This window comes from Girardinichthys multiradiatus, chromosome 11, assembly GCF_021462225.1.
Source record: "Girardinichthys multiradiatus isolate DD_20200921_A chromosome 11, DD_fGirMul_XY1, whole genome shotgun sequence".
Classification (NCBI taxonomy): domain Eukaryota; kingdom Metazoa; phylum Chordata; class Actinopteri; order Cyprinodontiformes; family Goodeidae; genus Girardinichthys; species Girardinichthys multiradiatus.
Genome location: NC_061804.1, coordinates 18,606,188 through 18,628,729, shown reverse-complemented (window position 1 = coordinate 18,628,729; position 22,542 = coordinate 18,606,188). Strand labels below are relative to the sequence as shown.

Genomic DNA, 22,542 nt, shown 5'->3' with positions numbered 1-22,542 from the left:
CAACCCAATCCATCATCTAAACCGACACAACATGAAAAAGTAATCCCAAATCTAAAAACAATGCCGCAGTTGTTTTGCTTTGGCACCTCCTCCTCCCCCCCAGCTTTTCCTCTAACTCCTCAAAGCACACACTCCTGCCTAAATGAGTGTTTCCGTGTGTTGATGGCGAAACAAAGCGCCCAGAAAGCACTGTGTGTGCTTGTTTGTGAAAGCGCGTGTGTTTTATCTCAGTGCTTGGTTCCAGCGTCGGCAGCGACAAACGAGTGAGTGATAACTGTAGTAAAAGTGTAGTAAACAGCCTGAGTGATGGCGGCTGTCGGCGGGGCCAATTGAGCGTGTGACATCAGCCGCGGCACATCAGCGGGGAAGCACAACGGTAATGACAGCATCACCACGCAGCACGCTCAGGCTATCTGTTACAGCTTAACAGCCGCCCTACACACACAGAGAATGAGCATATTGTCAGAGATGGGCATAAATCTGGCTTTCAGCTGCAGTTACTACCTGCAATGTCTTCAAAATCGCTCACAAGTCATAAAGGAAAATTAGTCTGTTTCAGTGTGGGGGGAAGGTGAGATGTGTTTCCAGTCTGAAGAATGTCAAGCACTTGGATTTGGGTGTAGTTAGGAAGGTGAAAGGTCACAAGCTCCAATCCCCAGAGGGAGACAACAAAAACTGCTGTCTATAGGGAGACACACACACATATGAACAGACCCAACATACCACAAATAATTATAACACGAAGTCTTATAATGAGGTGGTCACCTTCCAAACACAAATGTCTCCCAGTCTCACCTGCCACCCTCCATTAGATGCGCTTAATATGGGGGTCTCGTAATTAGGCACAAGGAAAGACACAAATATTAGAGATGGAGACTCATACAGTATGGATGCAGAGACACGGAACATACTGCAAAACGAGAACTATTTAGCTGTTTGCAATGTTACAATGTTTTGGGGATATGTTCACGTCAATAATTTTCCAAAAAATTAATAAAATGTTGGATAAGATGTTTCTTGTTGGGAATTGTTCAGTAAATGAACTCTTTCAATGTTTAACAATCTTTGTATTTTATTTTCTCAATATTGCAAAAGGAATTAAATGTATTGGCACAATCCACTATAAATCGGTTGCAACAAGAAGTTGTTTTGTGACCGGAATCAAACTATTTTTAGCTAGATCCTTTTCTGATTAGTGAACGCACCATAACAAAAAACACTCTTCGGTGTGTAATCTGTGACTGAGCGAAGAAGACTAAAAGTTAGCTATTTTTAGTATCAGTGAGGAGTTTAAAATGAAGTCAGGGGAAACACAGATATCAAAGAAGTTGCTTAAAAGGAAACAACATTTTCTATGATGTGTTAAGACACACCTGCGGTTCATCCAGTTTGCAGGAGAACAAGACTTTCAGAAGAAAACAGGAAGGCTGAAGATATTCCAGCACAGTTGTTTTGTCAATTCCTTCTGGGGTACCAGGAATTGTATGTTATAAAATCTGCACAACTTGGAAATTATGTCAGTCTTTTGAAAATATTAAAAGGGTCCACAATGTCGAGGAAATACGCTTAGAGAATGATGTTTTGTCAATGCTAACTGTGCTAAATTTGTCTTAAAACACCAGCAGAAAGCCAGCTTTACAGTGACAGCTCTCTCACACATGGTGTGAGGATGTTTCTTCTAATATAAACATTAAAAACTGCTTACGACAGTAAGGCTAGAAAAAGATTTGTATTCTGTTCTTACATCCTTTTATACCTATTAAATAGAAATTGTAATTGGCTAAAATCGGTATCAGCAGGTTAAAGCTTGACAAAAGCTAAAGATTGGAGATCCTTGGTTTTTCTTATTATTAGAGATCCTCTAGTCTAAGTATCTGAAAAGAAGAAGAAATGTGTGTGGATATAGCCGTGAAGCATATACCAGTAAGAAAACATCCTGCAGATGGGTTTACAACTAATAAAAAGACTAACAGTAATGATAAGAGTAACTGATTCTATCTCTTTTATGTTATTCTAAGTTACTTCTAAGCGTCTTGTGTTATTGGTCATTTGTTAACATAAAACACTGAGTTCCTCATATAGACTTAAGAAGAAACTAATTATACTTTCATAGCATAGCTGTAGCCTTACTCCTTCCTCAGTTGTCACAACAGCCCATTAATATATGTTTTACTGGGAGGTTCTGTTTTTAACCCTGTAAAGTGCTGTAGCAGAGGTTTAATTGACTGATTGATTCAATGTCGCTTGTAGCAGATTTTTAGCCAGTGGTTAAAATGAAATTAAACTTGTGTTCCAGAAATATCTCATGGATGTCATCCTTAATAAAGCTGTAACTGAAGGACTAAAACAGATCAGTAATTATTAAGGTTAGAACTTTTATTCTCTTACAAAAGGCAGTTTTTTTAGATAATTAAAACCACAAAATGCACACAAAAGCATCATTAAGGGCAAAAAAAAAACTAGCTTTTTCCTTATCTGTGCATCTTCTTTGTAAATGCAAGTAGCAATCGAACCATGTCGCTGTCACCATATGGCTTCCAGGCCAGTTTCTTATAAAAGCGAGTGTAAAAATAACAAAGAAGACCAAATGTGTTTATTCTAAAGAAAGGGGCACAGAGACAAGAAATGCAGATTTACTGAAACTGTCTTTTATTTTAAACAGACACCCAGATGATTGCTGCAAGTCTGACACTTGAGCTGCATAACACCTACACAGCGTGACCCAAGTTCAAGTGTTTCTATCTAGCCTTCTCAGCTCGGAGAAAGATACAAGAAGAGAGGAAAGGAGGGGGGGCATTGAACCTGAAAGGGGTCAGACCAAAAAATCAGCTGAACTCCTTCGTCAGAGAAAACACACATGCACCCACACAGTGTTACATGAGGAGAATCACACAGGCTGCTCCTAACTACCACACATGAGCTTAAAACCATAAACACTTAAGCTTAAAACACACACATATATGTTGTAAGAAAGCTGGCCACAGCTGCGCTCTCCTCTTGAGTGCAGTACTAACTGACGACTAATCGATTAGTTCTCAGTGACCTCTGACTCTGCTGGCTTCCTATCTGACAGATTACACCTCCGCAGTTCTATCCTACCGTGCTCTCCTGCCTCTAACTCTTGGTGTTGGTTGCTTAGTTCATCACAAAAATATATACAAATGGCCATCATTTTCTTTCAGAACTCTACTTACATGAATATATTAAACGTGTAATGTTACGCCACACTGTTGTGTGAAAATGTGCCCCCTTACAGATTTCTTCTTTATTTGTTTCTTTGTCATGCTTAAAGGTGTCAAAATATTAAATTTTCAAATAATGATTTAATTTGTTCAGGTACTAAAGCTATCCAAACCAAACTGGCCCTATGTGAAACCATTAATGGTTGTACCACCCTTTGTGGCAACAACTGTGAACAAATGTTTCCGATAACTGGCAATGAGTCCTTTAAATCACTGTAAAGGAATTTTGAGCCATTCTTCTTTGCAAAATTGTTTTAATTCAGCCCAATTGGAGGGTTGTTGAATGGGCTGTTCAAGGCCGTGACGCAGCATCTCAATTGGATTTGAGTCTAGATGTTGATTAGGCCACTCCAGAAACTTAATGTTTTTAGCCATTCAGAGATGCACTTGCTATTGTGCTCGGATCAATGTCCTGCATAACCCAAATGTGCTTGAGCTTGTGGTCGCAAACTGATGGTCAGACAGAGTTTTCCTTTAGAGTTTATCAATTACTACAGGTTGTCCAGGTTCCTGGAGCAGCACAGGTAGTCACACTACCTCCACCATGATTGGCTGTCAGTATTCTGGGTTTTTGTTTTCAAATGCTGTGTTTGATGTAACATGATGCACAACAAAAACATCAAAAAGTTCAATTTTGTCCCATTAGTCACCAGAATATTTTCCAAAAAGGTCTTGGTGTTAATTAAGACCACTTCTGGGAAGGTTACCCAGTGTTCTGCGTTTTCTATATTTGTGGATATGAGTTTACACTGTGGTTAACTAAAGTCCTAAAGACTTCAAAATGGCTTTGTTACCCTTTCCAGACTGAAAGATGTCAAGGATTTTCTCATCTGTTTCAGTAGCTTTAGATTGGTTCATGATGCCACTTTTTAGTCTACTTCATGTTGTTAGACAGTGTCTAAGCAAATTCTTGATTCCACAGGAAATAACCAGACGTGGGTAAAATTAAACTCAGCTTTCCAGAAAATGTGCGTATTTCCTGTTAGTCCATTATTGAACAACGGGTGCAATTATATTTTTACATAAAGTAGCTTTTCCATACTAAATGAAATCATCATCCAAAAGAATATTTTGTACTTACTCGGGTTACCTTTGTCTGATATTTTTGTTTATATCATGATTTGAATTATGTAAGTGCAACAAAAAAGCAAAGCCAGCAAAAATCAATAGGGAGACAAATACTATTTCAAAGAACTACATAAGTGAGCAGTGAGGGCTTTTGATTTGTTTCTATTTTTTCATGTTGTTTGTTGTTGTTTGGGCGTGTGCTACGGGTTGCTGTGGCGACACAGACAGTGTGCAGATCAGGCTGCTCACTCTGGGAGGGGTGATGCATTTGTGTGTTCGGAGGTTGATAACAATGCCCCTCTCTGTGGGACACTGGCGCTCTCTTCCTGGTGCGCTCCACACAGGAAACACTGCCACAACACACACACACACACACACACACAGATATTTTTACCTGTGTAGGTTGCAATGACTTCACCAGCTCGCCCTGCGCAGGCCTAACAAAGGGAAACAAGACCCTGCTGCGGACTAATGCCCCCCCGCCATGCTCACACACACACACACACACACACACACACACACACACACACACACACACACACACACACACACACAGGGAAGATTGTAGCGGTTGCAGACTCAGTCCGTTAGAACAGACAAGGTTAGCATTTTTATTCCGACAAGGCTATTAATAATGAAATGATGCATGGCTCGCACATTTTTACTCCGCTCCCCTCCCCTCTCCCCTTCACCGTTCTCCTCTCCGCAACAAATTCCTCTCTACAGTTGCACAAACTTTCGTACAGTAAATAAACACACTCTTGCTTGGCCTCCCAAAACACCTCAACCACCAGTTCACTTTGCGGTAAGGGGAAAATTCCATCTCACGCTCTTGCTAGCGAGTCTGTTAACGTGCATGTGTGTGCAGAGTGTTTCCAGGTAGACCAAATCTGTTTGCCTTTTAATGACAGCGCTTAAGATATTCACACACACATCATCGGCAACCACCTATCATGAATGAGGCACTGTAGTAGTGTAGTGTGTGTAAGTATGTGTAAGCATGAGGCTCTAATGGCTGTCGAGTAAAGAGAGTATTGTAGGAGAGATATCTGGGCTGGCTCCAGGAGGCCTTTGACTCCAGCCCTAATGCTCAGCAGGGGGTTATCTATGCATCAATTGAATGCACACATACATATGCCAAATACTTTTTTTCTAGGTATTAGGGCCACTCCAATAACAGATTACATTTTCACTCTGTGACCTAGTTTGTCCGTAGTTTGTTGATTAATAAGTTAAATCAATAAAATCACTCACAATATTAGATTACCTAACTACATTAAAAGTTATTTCAAATAAAAAAAAAACTCATGTCCCTTATTTCCAACCTTTTTCTCTGTCATCTTGTACAAAAACTTAACTTTTTCACCTTTTGCTACATTACAACCACAAACGTTATTGTATTTTTTTATGATTTTATGTAACAGACCAACACAAAGTTGGGCATTATAATGCAGAAGTGTAGCATGCATTTGTATTTGGCCTTCTGAATGAATGTTTTGTGTAATTGTTGCTGAAATTATAGCTGTAAGTCTTCTGGGCCTTGGGTTAGGGTTTGTATTGTCAGCAGATTCTCCCAGCTGAGTTGTGGATCTCTACAAGTCCTCCAGAGTTACAAAGGGCCAATTAGTAGCTTCTCTGAACAAGTGAAAAAAGAACAAGTGAACTAAGTTTACTAATTAAGGGACATCTGGTGGCAGTTGGTCGCACTGGGTTTTATTTAGGGGTCTTTGAGTAAAGGGAGCTGAATATAGAAGTACCAAACTTCTCATTTCTCAAATCATATTTGCTCTTTCTTCTAACAATTATGTACAACATTGTATGGGTTTATCACATAAAATCCCAATAAAACAAAAATTTGTGACCCTAATGTGACCAAAAGGCTCAGTTATATAAAACTCAATGGACACTGTAAAACATCCTGTAAAGTTTTCTACTTAAGGTTTGATTTTTTTGTGTCATATTCAAAAATTTACCTTCCATCCCATATTTATTTTTGTATAGCATTAACCGGATGATATTTCATAGCAGCAAGCCATTAACATTTGATGAGAAACTAAACAACTGTGTCTTATTTCACTGATGGCAGCATCCTTCATCATCCAGCACCTCAGCAATTTTCAGTTCAAGCTGAATTTCAGAAGTATGATTTTTTTAGTGTGTATCGGGTTTCTCTGTATATCCATCTAAATAAGGGAGAAAGTAAGGAAGATGGAGAAGGATTGTTTTAATGTGAGTCTTTGTGTGGTCCTTGTTTAAACATTAACTTGCTTATAATTTTAAACAATAAATAAGGTAAATATTTTAAACAATTGTGATCATAGCCTTAAAGAAGGCATGCTTAGATCCTTTTGGTGATGCTGTCGCATCAGTCTACTAAATACTTCCCATCTTTATTTAAATGAAGTTGTGGAAATGAATTACTGTTCTGGTTGGTTGAAAGGAGTTGTTTTTGCATAAGAAGAGATAAAGAAACACGAGAGCCATGTGACATTGACGCAACAAAGTGTATGCTCTAAGCTTTTAACATTATTTTATGATTAAGGAAAAATTATTGTGTGTTGTAGTTCAGCATATACAGAGCCTTGCGAAAGTATTTGGCCCCCTTGAACTTTTCAACCTCTTGCCAAATTTCAGGCTTCAAACATAAAGATATAAAATTCAAATTTTTTTGTGAAGAATCAACAACAAGTGGGACACAATCGTGAAGTGGAATGAAATTTATTGGATGTGTCAAACTTTTTTAACAAATAAAAAACTGAAAAGTGGGGCTTGCAATATTATTCGGCCCCTTTACTTTCAGTGCAGCAAACTCACTCCAGAAGTTCAGTGAGGATCTCTGAATGATCCAATGTTGTCCCAAATGACTGATGATGATAAATAGAATCCACCTGTGTGTAATCAAGTCTCCGTATAAATGCACCTGCTCTGTGATAGTCTCAGGATTCTGTTCAAAGCGCAGAGAGCACCATGAAGACCAAGGAACACACCAGGCAGGTCCGAGATACTATTGTGGATAAGTTTCAAGCCGGATTTGGTTACAAAAATATTTCCCAAGCTTTAAACATCACAAGGAGCACTGTGCAAGCAATCATATTGAAATGGAAGGAGTATCAGACCACTGCAAATCTACCAAAACCCGGCCGTCCCTCTAAACTCTCATCTCGAACAAGGAGAAGACTGATCAGAGATGCAGCCAAGAGGCCCATGATCACTCTGGATGAACTGCAGAGATCTACAGCTGAGGTGGGAGAGTCTGTCCATAGGACAACAATCAGTTGTACACTGAACAAATCTGGCCTTTATGGAAGAGCGGCAAGAAGAAAACCATTTCTCAAAGATATCCATAAAAAGTCTCGTTTAAAGTTGGCCACAAGCCACCTGGGAGACACACCAAACATGTGGAAGAAGGTGCTCTGGTCAGATGAAACCAAAATCGAACTGTTTGGCCACAATGCAAAACAATATGTTTGGCGTAAAAGCAACACAGCTCATCACCCTGAACACACCATCCCCACTGTCAAACATGGTGGTGGCAGCATCATGGTTTGGGCCTGCTTTTCGTCAGGAGGGACAGGAAAGATGGTAAAATTGATGGGAAGATGGATGGGGCCAAATACAGGACCATTCTGGAAGAAAACCTGTTGGAGTCTGAAAGAGATCTGAGACTGGGATGGAGATTTATCTTCCAACAAGACAATGATCCAAAACATAAAGCCAAATCTACAATGGAATGGTTCACAAATAAACGTATCCAGGTGTTGGAATGGCCAAGTCAAAGTCCAGACCTGAATCCAAGGGTCTATGGAAAGAGCTGAAGACTGCTGTTCACGAACGCTCTCCATCCAACCTCACTGAGCTCCAGCTGTTTTGCAAGGAAGAATGGGCAAGAATTTCAGTCTCTCGATGTGCAAAACTGATAGAGACATACCCCAAGAGACTTGCAGCTGTAATTGTAGCAAAGGGTGGCGCTACAAAGTATTAACGCAAGGGGGCCGAATAATATTGCACGCCCCACTTTTCAGTTTTTTATTTGTTAAAAAAGTTTGACACATCCAATAAATGTCATTCCACTTCACGATTGTGTCCCACTTGTTGTTGATTCTTCACAAAAAATTTGAATTTTATATCTTTATGTTTGAAGCCTGAAATGTGGCAAGCGGTTGACGAGTTCAAGGGGGCCGAATACTTTCGCAAGGCACTGTACATGTACCGAACAGATAAAGCGTTATTTTAATGCTGAATGCATGCAGAGTGTTTATGTGCAGAACTTAAGCATAGAGCTATGGTCCGTTGTGCAACTTTAAAAAGCAACACTAAAACAAACCGGGTGGACACCCAGCTATCCCTAAAATCTGTTATTTTAGGAACATTAGGGTTCCTTTTCGGCTTTACTGGCGATAGAGACAGAAAGAAGGTACAAACTAACGTTTGTTTGCATTTTTGAACACTTAACTATTCACCTGAAACAACTTCATGTGGAACAAAAAACACCAATGCTACTGGAGAAATTAGCTAAGGTCCAATCCTGCTGCCTGTAGTAGCAGCCTAAAAGCTGCACAGCAGCAGACATGTCTTCAGGGTTCCCTCTGAGGGGATATTCCAACAGCTGAACCTCTAAGGTGTATTCAGGTACAGCTCGTACACCGGATTGTCTATATATCAAAACAAGTCCAAAGTGATTCATTTCTGTATTTTGTATTTTCGACTACTCTTAATGAAAGATTTCTAAATAACAACACTGACAATTTTCAGGTGGTTCTATTGGTGCATAACTTATCCAGAGATTGACAACACCCGATTATCCTTAATGAATTGAAAATAATCAAAGTTAGGCAGCTCTATACTAGCTACTCTTTGAAGTTGCAAAACTGTTGATTGACTGTTGTTTGTTCACTGTTGAATAAAGTAAAATAAGTTATATATATATATATATATATATATACATATATATATATATATATATATATACATATATATATATATATATATATATATATATATATATATATATATATATATATAGAGAGAGAGAGAGAGAGAGAGAGAGAGAGAGAGATTTCACATTCTGATGCAGGCATGGCTGGATTTCCTGCATAAACATGGAAAAATCTTCTACATTGAGCAATTTTGGAGAAGAGTGCATCAGACCTCTTATCCAGTGCTTTAAGGCAATTGCAACTTTGGACAACATGCCACCCTCTAAAATAATGGTGGCATCACAACAACTTCAGCAGAGACATGGGAAAATGTGAGGTCAGTTAGTGTTTTGTAGCCATTAGGGTAACATGATCCCTGCCTAAGGATTGTGTGTTTTGTGGTGTGTATTGCAGCACACAGGAGCAGGAAAGGGAGGAAGGAGAGGAGGAAAGGGGTGAAGGAGGGTAAAACAAGGAGAACAGAAAAAGGCTAAGTCTTTGTTTGTGTGGGAGAGGCGGTATCAGGGTACACATACATCTATTTGGACCCTCTTCATACAACCTCTGTGGATGTTTTTTTTTATCATATTTCCTGTCTAATTGTACAGAGACCTATGTAATATGTAAAGGCTTGCTATTTTCAGCTCTGAGTGACAATAAGTGCATATAGCAAACTTTTCTATGGTCGGATATTTTCAGTTTACAACCTTGGCTTCTACATATTTGCTGAGAGAATAAAAAAGTTAGGAAATTAAATGTAAATCCTCTATCTCAAAAGGAAAAAAGGGAATAAATGTATACCTAAATTAAAAAAAACACCATCAAAGGAACACACACCCACAGACGGAAGAAAAAACACAAAATGATACAGTTCTGCAGCTTTGACCCTCAAAAGACTCTGTAAATATGTATGTGTGTGTTCATTAAAACAGACAGTTAGACTAAATCAGCTAGTGAACTGAATGTTGAGCCTCTAACTGCTAGGACAGGTGCCCATGGAGAAACTAAATGAGAGGAATGAATAAAACATCCTTTTCTCTCCCTTCTTCTCCATCTCAAATGGTCACACACAGACACACACGTAAAGACACACATAAACACACTTAAACAGTGACCAAGATGAACGCTGCCATTATGGCACTGGTATGAATAATTCCCAGTGGGCCTCATCTCTAAGCAAACACTGACCTTTAACACAGGATGTGGTCCTGAAACATTATAAAGTAAGTAAGGAAGTAAGTGGGTATTATCCGCTGCAAATAATGCAAATGCAAAGCTTTTATATTGTTGCCATTGGTTAGTTGAAAAAAGGTCCCATAAATGAAGGAGATCAATGTTTATGACCACCTTGGACTGCAGAAACATAGCATGTAATGGATAACAAACATAATTCTGGTCTAATTTATTTTAGGTATTAGAACAGTGTACTTAATTCTGTAAATTAAGAAACTGAGAACAAAATATCTGGAAAAACACAACAAAATCCTTGTACTTTTTAACATTTTGTAATGTTACAACCACAAAGTTGTATGTATTTTATTGGGTTTTTATATAATGGACCTAGACAATTATAATGTGGGAATGAAAGTGATCAATCCATCCATGGGGGAAAGGCATATCCTGGATGGCATCCTGGACAGGTTGCCAGTTCATCACCGAGCAACCCTGTTTTTGAAGGTCGGGGGAGCCGGGAGGAACCCACGCATGTACAGGGAGAGCATGCCAACACCATGCAGAAAGAGGATTAAGGGAGTTAGAACCCAAAACCTTCTTGCTGCAAGGCAACGATGCTAACCACTGCATCCCTGAGCCACCCAGAAAGTAATGCATAACTTTCAAATACATTTTTTTTACAAATAAAACACATAGATGATTGATTGAACAGAGTTCCATCCTTTTCAACCTCGCTTTTGTAATACGTTTGGCTTGAAAAATCAGTGACAAGCGGTCATGTTAAGCATTCAAACAAATCTATATTTAGGACGGTGGAAGGTCTGGTAGAAAAGAGGCCACGGAAAAGGAGCAATGAGAACAGGTCAAGAAAGGAGGAAAATTATTACACGTTCTATTTTAGACGTGTGTGTGTGTGTGTGTGTGTGTGTGTGTGTGTGTGTGTGTGTGTGTGTGTGTGTGTGTGTGTGTGTGTGTGTCAGACAGAGACAGTAGAGTGAACAGTAGTGGTGACGTATCAGGCTGGAAGATATATTTTAGTAACTGGGACAAGCCAGAAAAGAGGCAGTGAGGAAGACAAAAGGAGAAAAGATGAAGAGGTCGTTTAGAAGATCCCATTCGCTCCCTCTGTCTTCTCAACCACCCCCCACCCCCCCGCCTCTTACCCTCCTCTTCCAGTTGATTGACAGCACCCCCGCCTCTCCTTCCCCCTGCTCTTTGATTGACAGGGCTCCCCAGATGGAGGCTCTTATCCCCTGAAACAAATCTTGATCTCCTCCTCCTCTCCTCTCCTGTGTCTACTTCTAACAGCCTACCCCTCCTTCGCCTCCTCTTTTCCCTTTCCCTGTAAATGCTGCCTCATCAACATCACCTCCTCGTTCTACCATTTCTTCATCCCTTCCTCTTTCCCATCATCTCCACGTCAAGCTGTGACCCCTCTTAACCCCGCAGATTACACACACACACATACACACATATGGGGAACCCCCTTAAACCCTCAGGCTTATGTGGGCCCATTTACAACGCAAGACGACACACACTGGCAAACATAAGAAACACCCACAAACTGCCTTCCTTAAGTCCTTAAGGCCTGAACACAGTGCCTGATACTATAACCCCCCAGAATACACACATACACACTCCCTCAGACACACAGCCTGAGCCTATTAAGCCAATTGTGGATGTCTAAACATGCAGTGAGCTGAGCAGTGAGGTAGGTAACCCCCTGAGGGCCACAGAGAGACCAACACAGTCAGAGAGGGAGAACGTGAAAAGGTGTGAAGGAGAGGGATGCTGTGAATGAGTTAGAGGAAGGCCAAGCTCGAAGAGGGGAAAATGACACATGCAGCAGAGGGAAACAGATGTGTTGAAGAAGAAAGGCACAAGAGCTGATGAGGATGCTGTTGGAGGAGACAGTTAAAGACGTGAGAAAACAGCTGAAAGGAAGCCACACACACACTTAGAGAGGAGCAAGGAGTGAATGTGGCTCTTTAGGAGTCAAGCAGGCGTATGATAGGATATTGTTGCATGTTGTTAACCCTATATTAACCCTGCGACACAGTGAGACACTCGCAGCCCCACAACAGGGATTGGCTGGGCCACACACACTCTTTCACACTCACACACACATATATGCATGGAGTTAGGCTACTTGTCACTCAAACATTCTTACTGGCAACGAGCAATGAGCTGCCAGTCAGTCATTTATTCCCAGTTTTGCTACCTGTTCATCCCCACAGTTAAAGGTGCCACCTGATAAACATAGGGAGCCCTTTTATAGTTAAATGTTAAACATTCTGTTAAGTATTCTATTTCCTTGCTTTAATTATATGCATTTCCTGTTCAGTAATGCTGATCTAAAATGCCACACTTTCAATGAAAACATACTGAAAGCTTTTTATTTGCTTCCCACTGGGTTTACAAGAACTGATTGTATAGATTTACAGCATCCTCCACAATTACTGGCACCTCTAAGAAATGTTTGTTTAATACTCTTAGAAATGTTGGTAAAATGTTGTTGTGAAGACCTGGCACGCACAAGATGCTTCTCCTTATTTATCTTTTCTGACAGCAACCTTTGGAGATGTGTTACTTTCTTTACTATCATCCTCACTCTGCATTCTGGAAATAAACCCTTCTTTTTGACTGTTTCAGTGGGTTTAAACTCTCAATCAGGTCTTTTACACTTTGAGTCATTCATTTCAATAAATTGATTACAGAAAATAGAATGTAATCAAAAAACAACTTATTTACTTAATTAATCACCTTTTTCTCAGCTCCCTAATTTCTTGGAGACCTGTAGCAGTGATGCACACACTCCATGACTGAGTTGAAAGTGTTTGTTTGTATATATGACCTGGGAGGTCATTTTGTTAAGATTTGGCCCAATCCAGATAAAAGTCAGTGAAGCTGATGCACATAAGAAAATATCTTCTCAGTACTGTTTTTCCAACTCTTCTGATCAAATTTAAAAGCATGGACACTTCCTCTCAAAACCTTAGTTTATGTTTTACGTTAATGTTCTTACCCACTGCTAACGAGCCACTGTTTACCTGACGTCAGCAGTAACACGTGTCAGGTTTGTTTACTTTAAGAAACATGTCACTGTGTCCAACATTTGAGCTAAAAAGTATATTTTGTTGTTTACTGGGTTGAATTTTGATATTCCAGATTTGCAATTAGCCTGCAGGGTTTGTGCAGTGTTTCAGTTTGTTTTGTTTTCTCACATTTATTCTCACATTGTTTTGTTTCCTCCTAACACTGCACAACCTATATCATCACACATTTACTGGCTGCCGTAACTTTTGTGCATTTGCATAGTTTTTAGAAAAAAAGAAACATTATTACTACTTTCTAAAAGATGGAAGGAAAATATTAATTTGTCTAGTCAAGCTTAGAAAAGATTTAATTCTAGGTAGATGTAAGTTTACAATCAGTGTCTCACTTAAAGATTTTATTCTGTCCTTCCTTCCACATGTTTAGGTCAGACAGCAGAGTTCCAGATGTTGCACCAAGATGCTGCAAGTGGGGGGTTCGACAGGAAGTATCCCACGGTATTCAGAGTAACCTTGACATTCTTTCCTGACCAAGTTCCCTGACATCTCCCAGAATTCACTTCACTGCCTCTCGCTTTCAGCCAGGTCAGCTGACACATAATGGGTTATGTATCCATGTGTCTAATGTATCAGTTATTCTTTCACAACCTGCACACACACAGATCTAGACATTAACTTACACACCTACTAGGCATGTATATAATGGGAGGTAAGCTGAGATATCTGAGAGGGCAGACAGTAGTAAAACAAAAACATGGCTGTGGTTTAGAGTCAGAACAATGTCCTGCACAAACACACAAACAGATGCAATACACACATTAGTATGAGAACCCCCAAATCATTTAATCCTCCATAAAATTGAGATGGATATTAGAATTGTTTAATATTTGCATCTCTCTTAACGATTGGTTGACACAGTTTTTGAGTGAAATAGCTGAATTAATGAGATAAAAGATTGAACTGTCCTCCTGTAGGAGCCACTTCAAGTATTTTGCATTACGAGGGGAGTAAATCTTCATCAGTGCACACAGAGTGTCTGCATAGCGTTGCATGAGATACAGTAATGTTCTTATCAGGTCATTGCTGCAAATTTGAAGAAGCACTTGCAGTTTCACATGTCAAAATTAACTTACGGAATGCCTTACATATTTAACAATGTAAGTGCTACGCAAATCCAGCAGCAATAACCTGATAATACCGCTTATGCTACGCCATGCTACGCCATGCGAACACTCTGTCTGCGTTGAAGACGATCCACTCACCTTGGCAAACTGAATGCTTGATTAATTCAGCCAATTATTTGACCACTTGGGGGCACATGGAGACCTCATAGAGCATTGAAATTTCAGAACAAAATGAGCAGGAAGCAATGATTAAATATGGAAAAAGAAAAAAAAATAAGTCAGTGATTTTACAGCAAAAAAAAACAAAACGATTACTGTGCAGTATTGCAGTAGTAACATTTACACCGTTCAATAAACATGCAGTATATGTAATAATGTCACAAATGATACATACAGTTTATATATGTTACAGAACCTGTTGTTTCACAAAGTGAGCTTAATTTCTTCATGTTTAAAGCCACATAAAAGTAATTTTAGATACACAGACATACCCAGAAAGACAAGAAATAGACTGACAGCAGCTGTACTTTGATTTTACAACTTGGTAAATCTTCTCTAATAACAGCAAGAACTAGAACTTGAAAAAGAACCAAAATTGTATATCTTCATGAGGATGCAATTTGTGTCTAGATTTTCTTGCTTTCTATTGTAAGGCCTGATTGCATCACTGATTGACAATACAATGAGTTTCGAAGGGAACATTGAAGGGATCACCTAAATATAATGTTGCAATGGAAATAAAGCCATGAAAAACTGAAAAAAATGGAAATGAAGGAGACTTATAGCCACCTGAACCTTAACTCAGCAGTTTGACTGACAGGTGCAAGTTGAAGCACTCAAGAAGTGCTGAAGAATCAACTTAGGATACAATAACATCCAGTCAGTGGTGTCACTTGTATATTTTCTACACTGAAAGAGTGGAATGTATTTTCCCAAACTCATCTACATCTGGTCACACTGCCACAAAACATGCACTCATTTTCCAGAAAAACATATATGAAGTCAAGATGTTGCACATTTTATGTCTCAACTAACACAGAGAAGAGTGACAATGATGAGTAAATGTCACTCCTTTCCCTCTCTCTGTGTGTTCACACAGGGTTAAAACAACAACCAAGACAAGAAAAGACTCAGATTAAAATATTGTTGGATCTCATTTTACCTTTTCTCTGTCACTTTTTTCTTTGCTTGTGACCCATTTTTTTTGTGCTGCTGCAGGAGTGATAGGAAGAGGTGTGGGTGGTGAGGGATGGATAACTTCATTCCTCCTCTTTGACAGACATGCATAAACAGTTTTATATTTTGCATTAGAGAGCCAGAAAATACATCCGCTTACATTTGAAGGTGAGCATTAGTGTCTATGTTCCAGATATTAGGCAGCAACAGAGCTGCTGATGTGCATTTGTGTCCTCTCTCAGCAGATCCACACCTTTCCTGAATCACACTAAAAAAAAAAGTGTGTGTGGGGTTCTTTTCTAAAGTTGTTGCTAACACCAGCGCTCATCATTTCTGATGTTAAATGCAAAGTTTGGGTCTCAAATGTTTAATTCCGCCTCACATAAGAAGGGCTGATTCAGTCTGAGGAGCATCTATTTCAGTAGCGACAGCCGATCGTTTAAAAAACACAAACATCCCGTCCCACGCTGCCATTCAAACAAGTCAGATCATTGTGCCATTATGTGTCTGGTCTGTGTGTGTGTGTGTGTGCGTGGTTGGGTGGATTTTAGAGAGAGAGAAAGACAAAGAACAGGACAAAGAGAAAGTCAGTACCTGTCGATGATAACAGGGTCTGAGGGCGTCTCATTACGATTTCCGCAGCTCTTCTTGTCACAGCACCGACTGAGAAAAGAGACAAAAGTTAAAGAAGAAGACACGGGGCAAAGTGAGCTTGACGCACAGAATATTCACTGCATTAAATGAAAGTTTCCTATTAGAAGTTTAAATTGGAGAGCTCTTGCACATAACGCACTCTGACAGCAGCGATAGAGAACTTATTACCAAATTCACATTTGATCAAGTCAGCCCGAAAACAGGCCAACAGAAGTTTTGCCGAAAGTCTGTCATAGAGATCATCGCTGAGAGCAGTTTAAAAATAGGCACCTATGACACAGAAAGTGAGCGCACGGCGGCACCTCAAAGAAACATACCAGATTTCAGAGGAACTAGCCAGCTGGGGAACACAAGGAGTGAAGAGCTGTGCACAGAAATACTTGGTATATCTTTATATTTGTCAAAGCCATGTGGGGTTTACTGCAGATGACTGTTTTGAGAAGAAGACAATGAGGTACAGCTCCATGCAAAAGTATTCATACTACTGATTTCTTTTAAAATTACCTTAAATTACAATTAGGTTGAAAATGAATGTTGCCACATAAATTTGTGGTTCAATAATGCAATTGTAGAGGAGAATGTATAATAACTGTAGCACAATGTACTGCATTTACATGTAAAGGATACATATGTGCTACACAGCAGCATTAAATAGGTTATAATGTAAGTGGACGATGAGGAAGGAGTTAAAAAGTATCATGGATGTGGGAAGGAAGTATTCTGTCCAGCCACCAAGGGGTGATCCTCAGTCCTGATGATAGAATAAACCTAGACAAATTTCTGAAGTCAGCAAACAAGGTGGTGTCAGGATCATGCTGTGGGGATGTTTTACTTCAGTAGACCCTGGGAAGATGGTCCGTTATTAGGCACATGGAGATGGAGATGAATACAGAGCAATCCTGGAAGAAAACTAGATGGAGGGTGCAAAACACTTGAGACTGCAGTGAAGGTTCACTTTCCATCAGGGCAATGACCCTAAACGCACAGACAGAGCTACAGTGGGATGGTTTAGATCAAAGCATATTCTTGCGTTTGAACGGCAAAGTCCAGAGATAAACACAACCGAGACTCTTAGGGCAAACCTTGAAAATAAATGGGCAAAAATGTAATTCTCTGGAGTGGCAAGAAGAAAGCCACTAAAACTAACACTGAACATCATAATGAAGCATAGTGTTGGCTGCCTCATGTTGTGGGATGTTGTTCTTTAGCAGGGACAGAGAAGCTGGTCACAGTGGATGTGAAGATGTATAGATATAAATACAGGACAATACTGTAAGAAAACAGTTAGAGGCTACAAAAGACTTGAGACTAGAGCAGAGGTTCAGACAACAACCATGTTGTGACACCACAAATTGTGTAAGAGTTCAAGGGATACTTCTGCAATGCATCAAAGTTCGGAGAATCCATTTACATATACCTGCTGGGAAACAATTATTTTACGTATTGCAGTGTGCTTTGGACAAAACACATTCAAACTAGATTAACTTATGATTTTAAATCAGTTGAAAGTTTCTTTATATTATTTTTCTGTGTGTGTCAGTATTGTGATGGACTGGTTTCATTTTCATGCTGTTAATTGCAGCTTGCTTTTAGTTTTACTTTTCTTTGTTTTAAAATCTGAAATAAGACATTTAAGAAAATAAGATTTCTTAATTTCACACAGTTATTTGATTTAGGACTGAATGGGTTTTGCACCCAGACAAGTTTTTATTTAGTGAGAGTGAATGTAAAAACAACTCTTTGGATTAAAAGGTTAGCTGATTTTTTATTGTTTCACGACAAACGTAAAAAACATATATGTGTACAGTAAAATGCCTACATTTTAGCTGTATAAAACTGTCTGTAAATGTTTTGTTATGTTCAAGTGTATTCTATTCTATTCTATTCTATTCTATTCTATTCTATTCTATTCTATTCTATTCTATAACTACCTCAGGCAACATGCAGTAAAAAGGGTGACTTTAAATTCCTGCAGAGGTAATTGCTGATGACCTCACAAGGATCATTCAATTCAATTCAATTCAAAAATACTTTATTAATCCCAAAGGGAAATTAAATGTTGTTGCAGCTCATATTATGAAGGTTTCCTCAAAGAGCCGTTGTAGATGCTGATGGCTGTGGGCAGGAAGGATCTCCTGTAGCGCTCTGTCATGAAACAGTCATTAGAGACTGGACTTTCTAAAGAAGTAAAACAAGCATTACTCCCTACAAGCATTCTACAGAGCTGTGGTTCAGTTCAGACTGTTTTAAAAAACGTTGTGTCTGCATGATGCTACAGCTTCAATATGGCAGACTGGAGGGCCCTGCAAAGGATAGTGAAGGGATGTGAAAAGAAAATTGTGTCCCTTTGGCCTCTGCAAGAACAGGACTCTGAATATTGTTTGAGGTTTCATCTTTATGAACATTTTGAACTGCTGCCATCAGACAAAACTGCAACATCAAACGCAGAACCAGAAAACTGCAACACAACTTTCTGCCTTAAGCTGTTAAAATGCTGAATGGCTGTTCAGGAGTGGTTGGTGGGACATAAAAAAGAAGGTTCAGGGTGGTGACCTGGCCTTTAAAGTCTGAAGATCACTACCATACAGCATTTAGGTGATGTAAAGGAAGATCAACTTAGATTCCATGATCCCTTTGACAGCTTGTAGGATTTAAGAGAAATGCTCCTCATGTCTGGTTGCCTGATAGCACAACGCGTCATCATAGGTCGTATATAGTCTACAGTGCTGTTTTTAGTGATAAATAAGGGATTTAAATATTATGTTTGTTTTGTGCAGTGTCGTTTTAGCTTAACTAACCACCCATTATTTATTTTTTTCAGCAATACTTGTAGATAGCTACACATCTTCTGCCAGCAAAACTTTTTGCACATGCTTCCAATTGTCAGATGTTTAAAGAGCCTGATTAAAGATACAGTCAACATCATGTTCTTCTAACACTAACGAAGGCACTAAAAATACAACTGGGTAATAAAGTATGTATTTTTAATGCAGAAGTTAAGTTTAGAAAACAAAACATTTCTAAAGAGCCCACAGAATTAAAACAGCCAATTCCGCTTTGTGTCCACCTGGGTTGATGATATCACAAGAGGTACAAAAATAGAACAGATCAGCTGTCAATTAAATTAATCATCTTCAGAACTTTCATGGGTACAAATCTGTTTATAGTTGTGTTCAAGTCTTTTACAATTAGATACCGTGAAATGAGCGAATACAGTTTAACTGTTGAATGACGTTTAATATCATGTTGTTAATAGTTGCCTATTTGTCTGAACTTCCTGCAGTATTCCTATGACAGCTGGCCATTTTGACACTTTGCCATTTGGTACCTTTGTAGTTTTGGTTGTTTTATACACAACCTTTTCCAATCATGCACCCATCAAGAGGCCATCTCATTTGTAAGAAAAAGTATTTTTCTATATTCTAATGGTCTGCTGTAAGAAAATTAGGTTGTATGTCTCCTATACAAAAATCTACCAACATGAATTGTTTTGGCTTGATCTGGAGTTTTTATTGTGATATCCTAAGGGTTTATTATAAATAGACTCAAATTCACTTCAGTTTTAACAGAAAGTGGCCAAGCATGTTTTGTAAATCAGTATGTTGACTACTGCCCTGATGAACAGGTGAGGTGGAGGTTGGAGGAGATGAAAGCTCATATAAAGTGTAGGTGGGAAACACTAGCAAAAGAAAAAAAAAAAAAAAACCTGGCAAGTTCACAAAAACTCACACATATGTACTACAAGAGTGTCAAAGAGATTTTCTTTGCCTGCATTAATTATGAATAAAGGTGGAAGTCAGGTAGAGGAGGATAAGGTCATGGGGGAATCTGCAATAAAGAGTGAAGAGTAGGCGTGAGAGGCATAAAAGAGGAGGGAAGAAGAGGGGTTTGGGTGGGAAGAACAGGAAGGGGAGATATCTCAGGTTTCCCACTGTCACAGATGGCAGAGGTGGGGAAAAAAAGGGACTGACATGTTACACCTTCCTCATTGTCTCCACAATCTGCTCCTCGGCTGCTCTTTCAGCTCTTCCCCGCCATTCGCTTTCCGCCACACTATGAACTGGGTCACTGCACTGAAACTTTTGGAGAATAGCATAGCATCGGTGAGGGGTAGGAGATGAAGGAAAGCAGAGAGAAAAGGCAATTGGAAAATGTGGGAGATGAGGAGAGCAAAGAGCAAGGGAGGAAGAAAGTATGGGGAGAACTGGTGAGGGTGGAGGGGGTAGGGTGGATGAAGAGATGAAGATTAAGGGAGAATAGGATAGTTTTTCTACACATATATGCATTTCTAATGAATTAATTTCATTTCTATCTGGGCGTAACTCTTACTCTGGTTGTAATCCTGATATATTTTTTATTCCTAACCGTATTCTGTTGCCATTTTTGCAGCAGAATAGAAAAGACAGAACCCGGGAGTAGGTGGGGTTTTGACTGGTCGCCAATCCGGGTTTACCGAGGTTTTAAACATTTACAGATTAAAAATTGCTAAAACTGTATGTTAAACCCAAAAGTATAAAATCTCTATATTGAGATGCCAGATGAATGCTGGGGTGACCAGAGTTTTCTCCAGCTGCATGTAGCTTCTCTCAATGCTGGACGTGCACTGCCGTTCAGCTGGCTACACTTGATGCCCACACTTATTTACCCAGCTACAGTCAGCTTTATTATATATTTCTGATTACAGTCCAAATAAGAATCATTTTAACTTAAATAAGATTTTTAAATAAGATTTTAACAACAGTACGAATAATTGTTGCTATTTGTTTTTAATAAGATCAGTATCAGTATATTATATCTTTTTCTATTTTTTATGTTTGTGTAAATACTGAAATATAATATTATTATTTTTAATCAATGTTATCCCACTGTAAGAATCTCCAATGCCTAGTCTTATACGCTATGAAATGAATGCCTTTTGTCAGTGTTCACCCATCTCCTTCGAGACCCTTTGGATGAATCTCCAGAATTAAATGTTGATTTCTTCATGTTTCAAGTATCCACCTCCACATACAGTGACTAATTAGCTATGTAGCAGCAAAGAAATGTTTTTCCAAAGTTTTTGCATTTTGTTTTAACTAAAAATGTTTTTTAAAGGTTAAGATTTGTGCAAAATCTTATGCCAGGGATGTGGCAGGTTAGGCTGAGAGCATGTGGCTAATAGCTTCATCATGACAATAAGCCACACTGATTAATGGACGCCCCAGACTCTTTGTCTGTGCACACGTTCAACGTTGGGTGGAGCTGCTGCTGCAGAACGAGCACACGAGAACTTGAGACAATAGCCTTAACTTTGACCTCAGCTATTGCCAAAGACAGGCTCGCATAGTGGTTGATAAGGTTTTAGGTTTTGCATTTTGCTCCTTCAGAGCAAAAAGTTAACCAGACAGCTACCCAAACCAAACAACCTACATTCACACATGCCTCTGGTTACTTCACCAAAGGCATAAAACATCTGGTCAGAGAATGTACAATCCTAATTTCTGTTTGTTTAACCTGATTTACATTATTTATCTCAAAAGGTGTTGACCTGTATTTTGTAAGGTTGCAGTAAAACATTTGAGCTGTATGTAAGAATGCTGCAGGGATTTTAAGAAAATTTGGCAAGAGTAAAACACATGGAATTTATTGTGACTCTAGCAGAGCATTCTGTTTACTAATGCTAAAAGTGGAGAATATGCACGGAAACCAATCAGACGGAAAAACCCAGACAGGAGTATGAGCAGATTCGTACCAGTTAAGGTTCAGAAGATCCTTGTCATCATTACCGTTTGCTTCAGCGATGTCATCCATGGCAGCATCCTTCATAAATAATCTAACTCAACAAACATATAAGGTTGAACCTCTTTTAAATGAAATGCACCTTGAATGCCTGAGAATCTGTTTAATCTGATAAAAGCCCCTTGTCTACATAATGTTTACAAATGCCAGCTCATTTCTTGTGCTCCTTGTGATGTCATCAACCAGAATACAAAAAAGCAGAATTAGCAGTTTCTTCCTTACACATATTAAAAACTTTGTATTTCATATAATCTAGCAGTAGGAATTCATACTTTATTCCCTAGCTGTGTTTTTATTATCATTGTACATTTGTTAGTGAAAAAGTATAACACTGGGAAGTATCTTTTATGAATCCACC

The 22,542-nt window shown here is 39.1% G+C and overlaps 1 protein-coding gene across 1 annotated transcript in view; it reads right to left on the bottom strand.

The window, feature by feature from the left end:
- The window catches only part of LOC124876299 (transcription factor COE1-like), a 127,945-nt gene that overhangs the window by 91,434 nt on the left and 13,969 nt on the right, over positions 1-22,542 (bottom strand). The window contains exon 6 of the mRNA XM_047378951.1: positions 16,347-16,415. Within this exon, the coding sequence (XP_047234907.1) occupies positions 16,347-16,415 (69 nt within the window). The remainder of the gene's footprint in view (positions 1-16,346; positions 16,416-22,542) is intronic.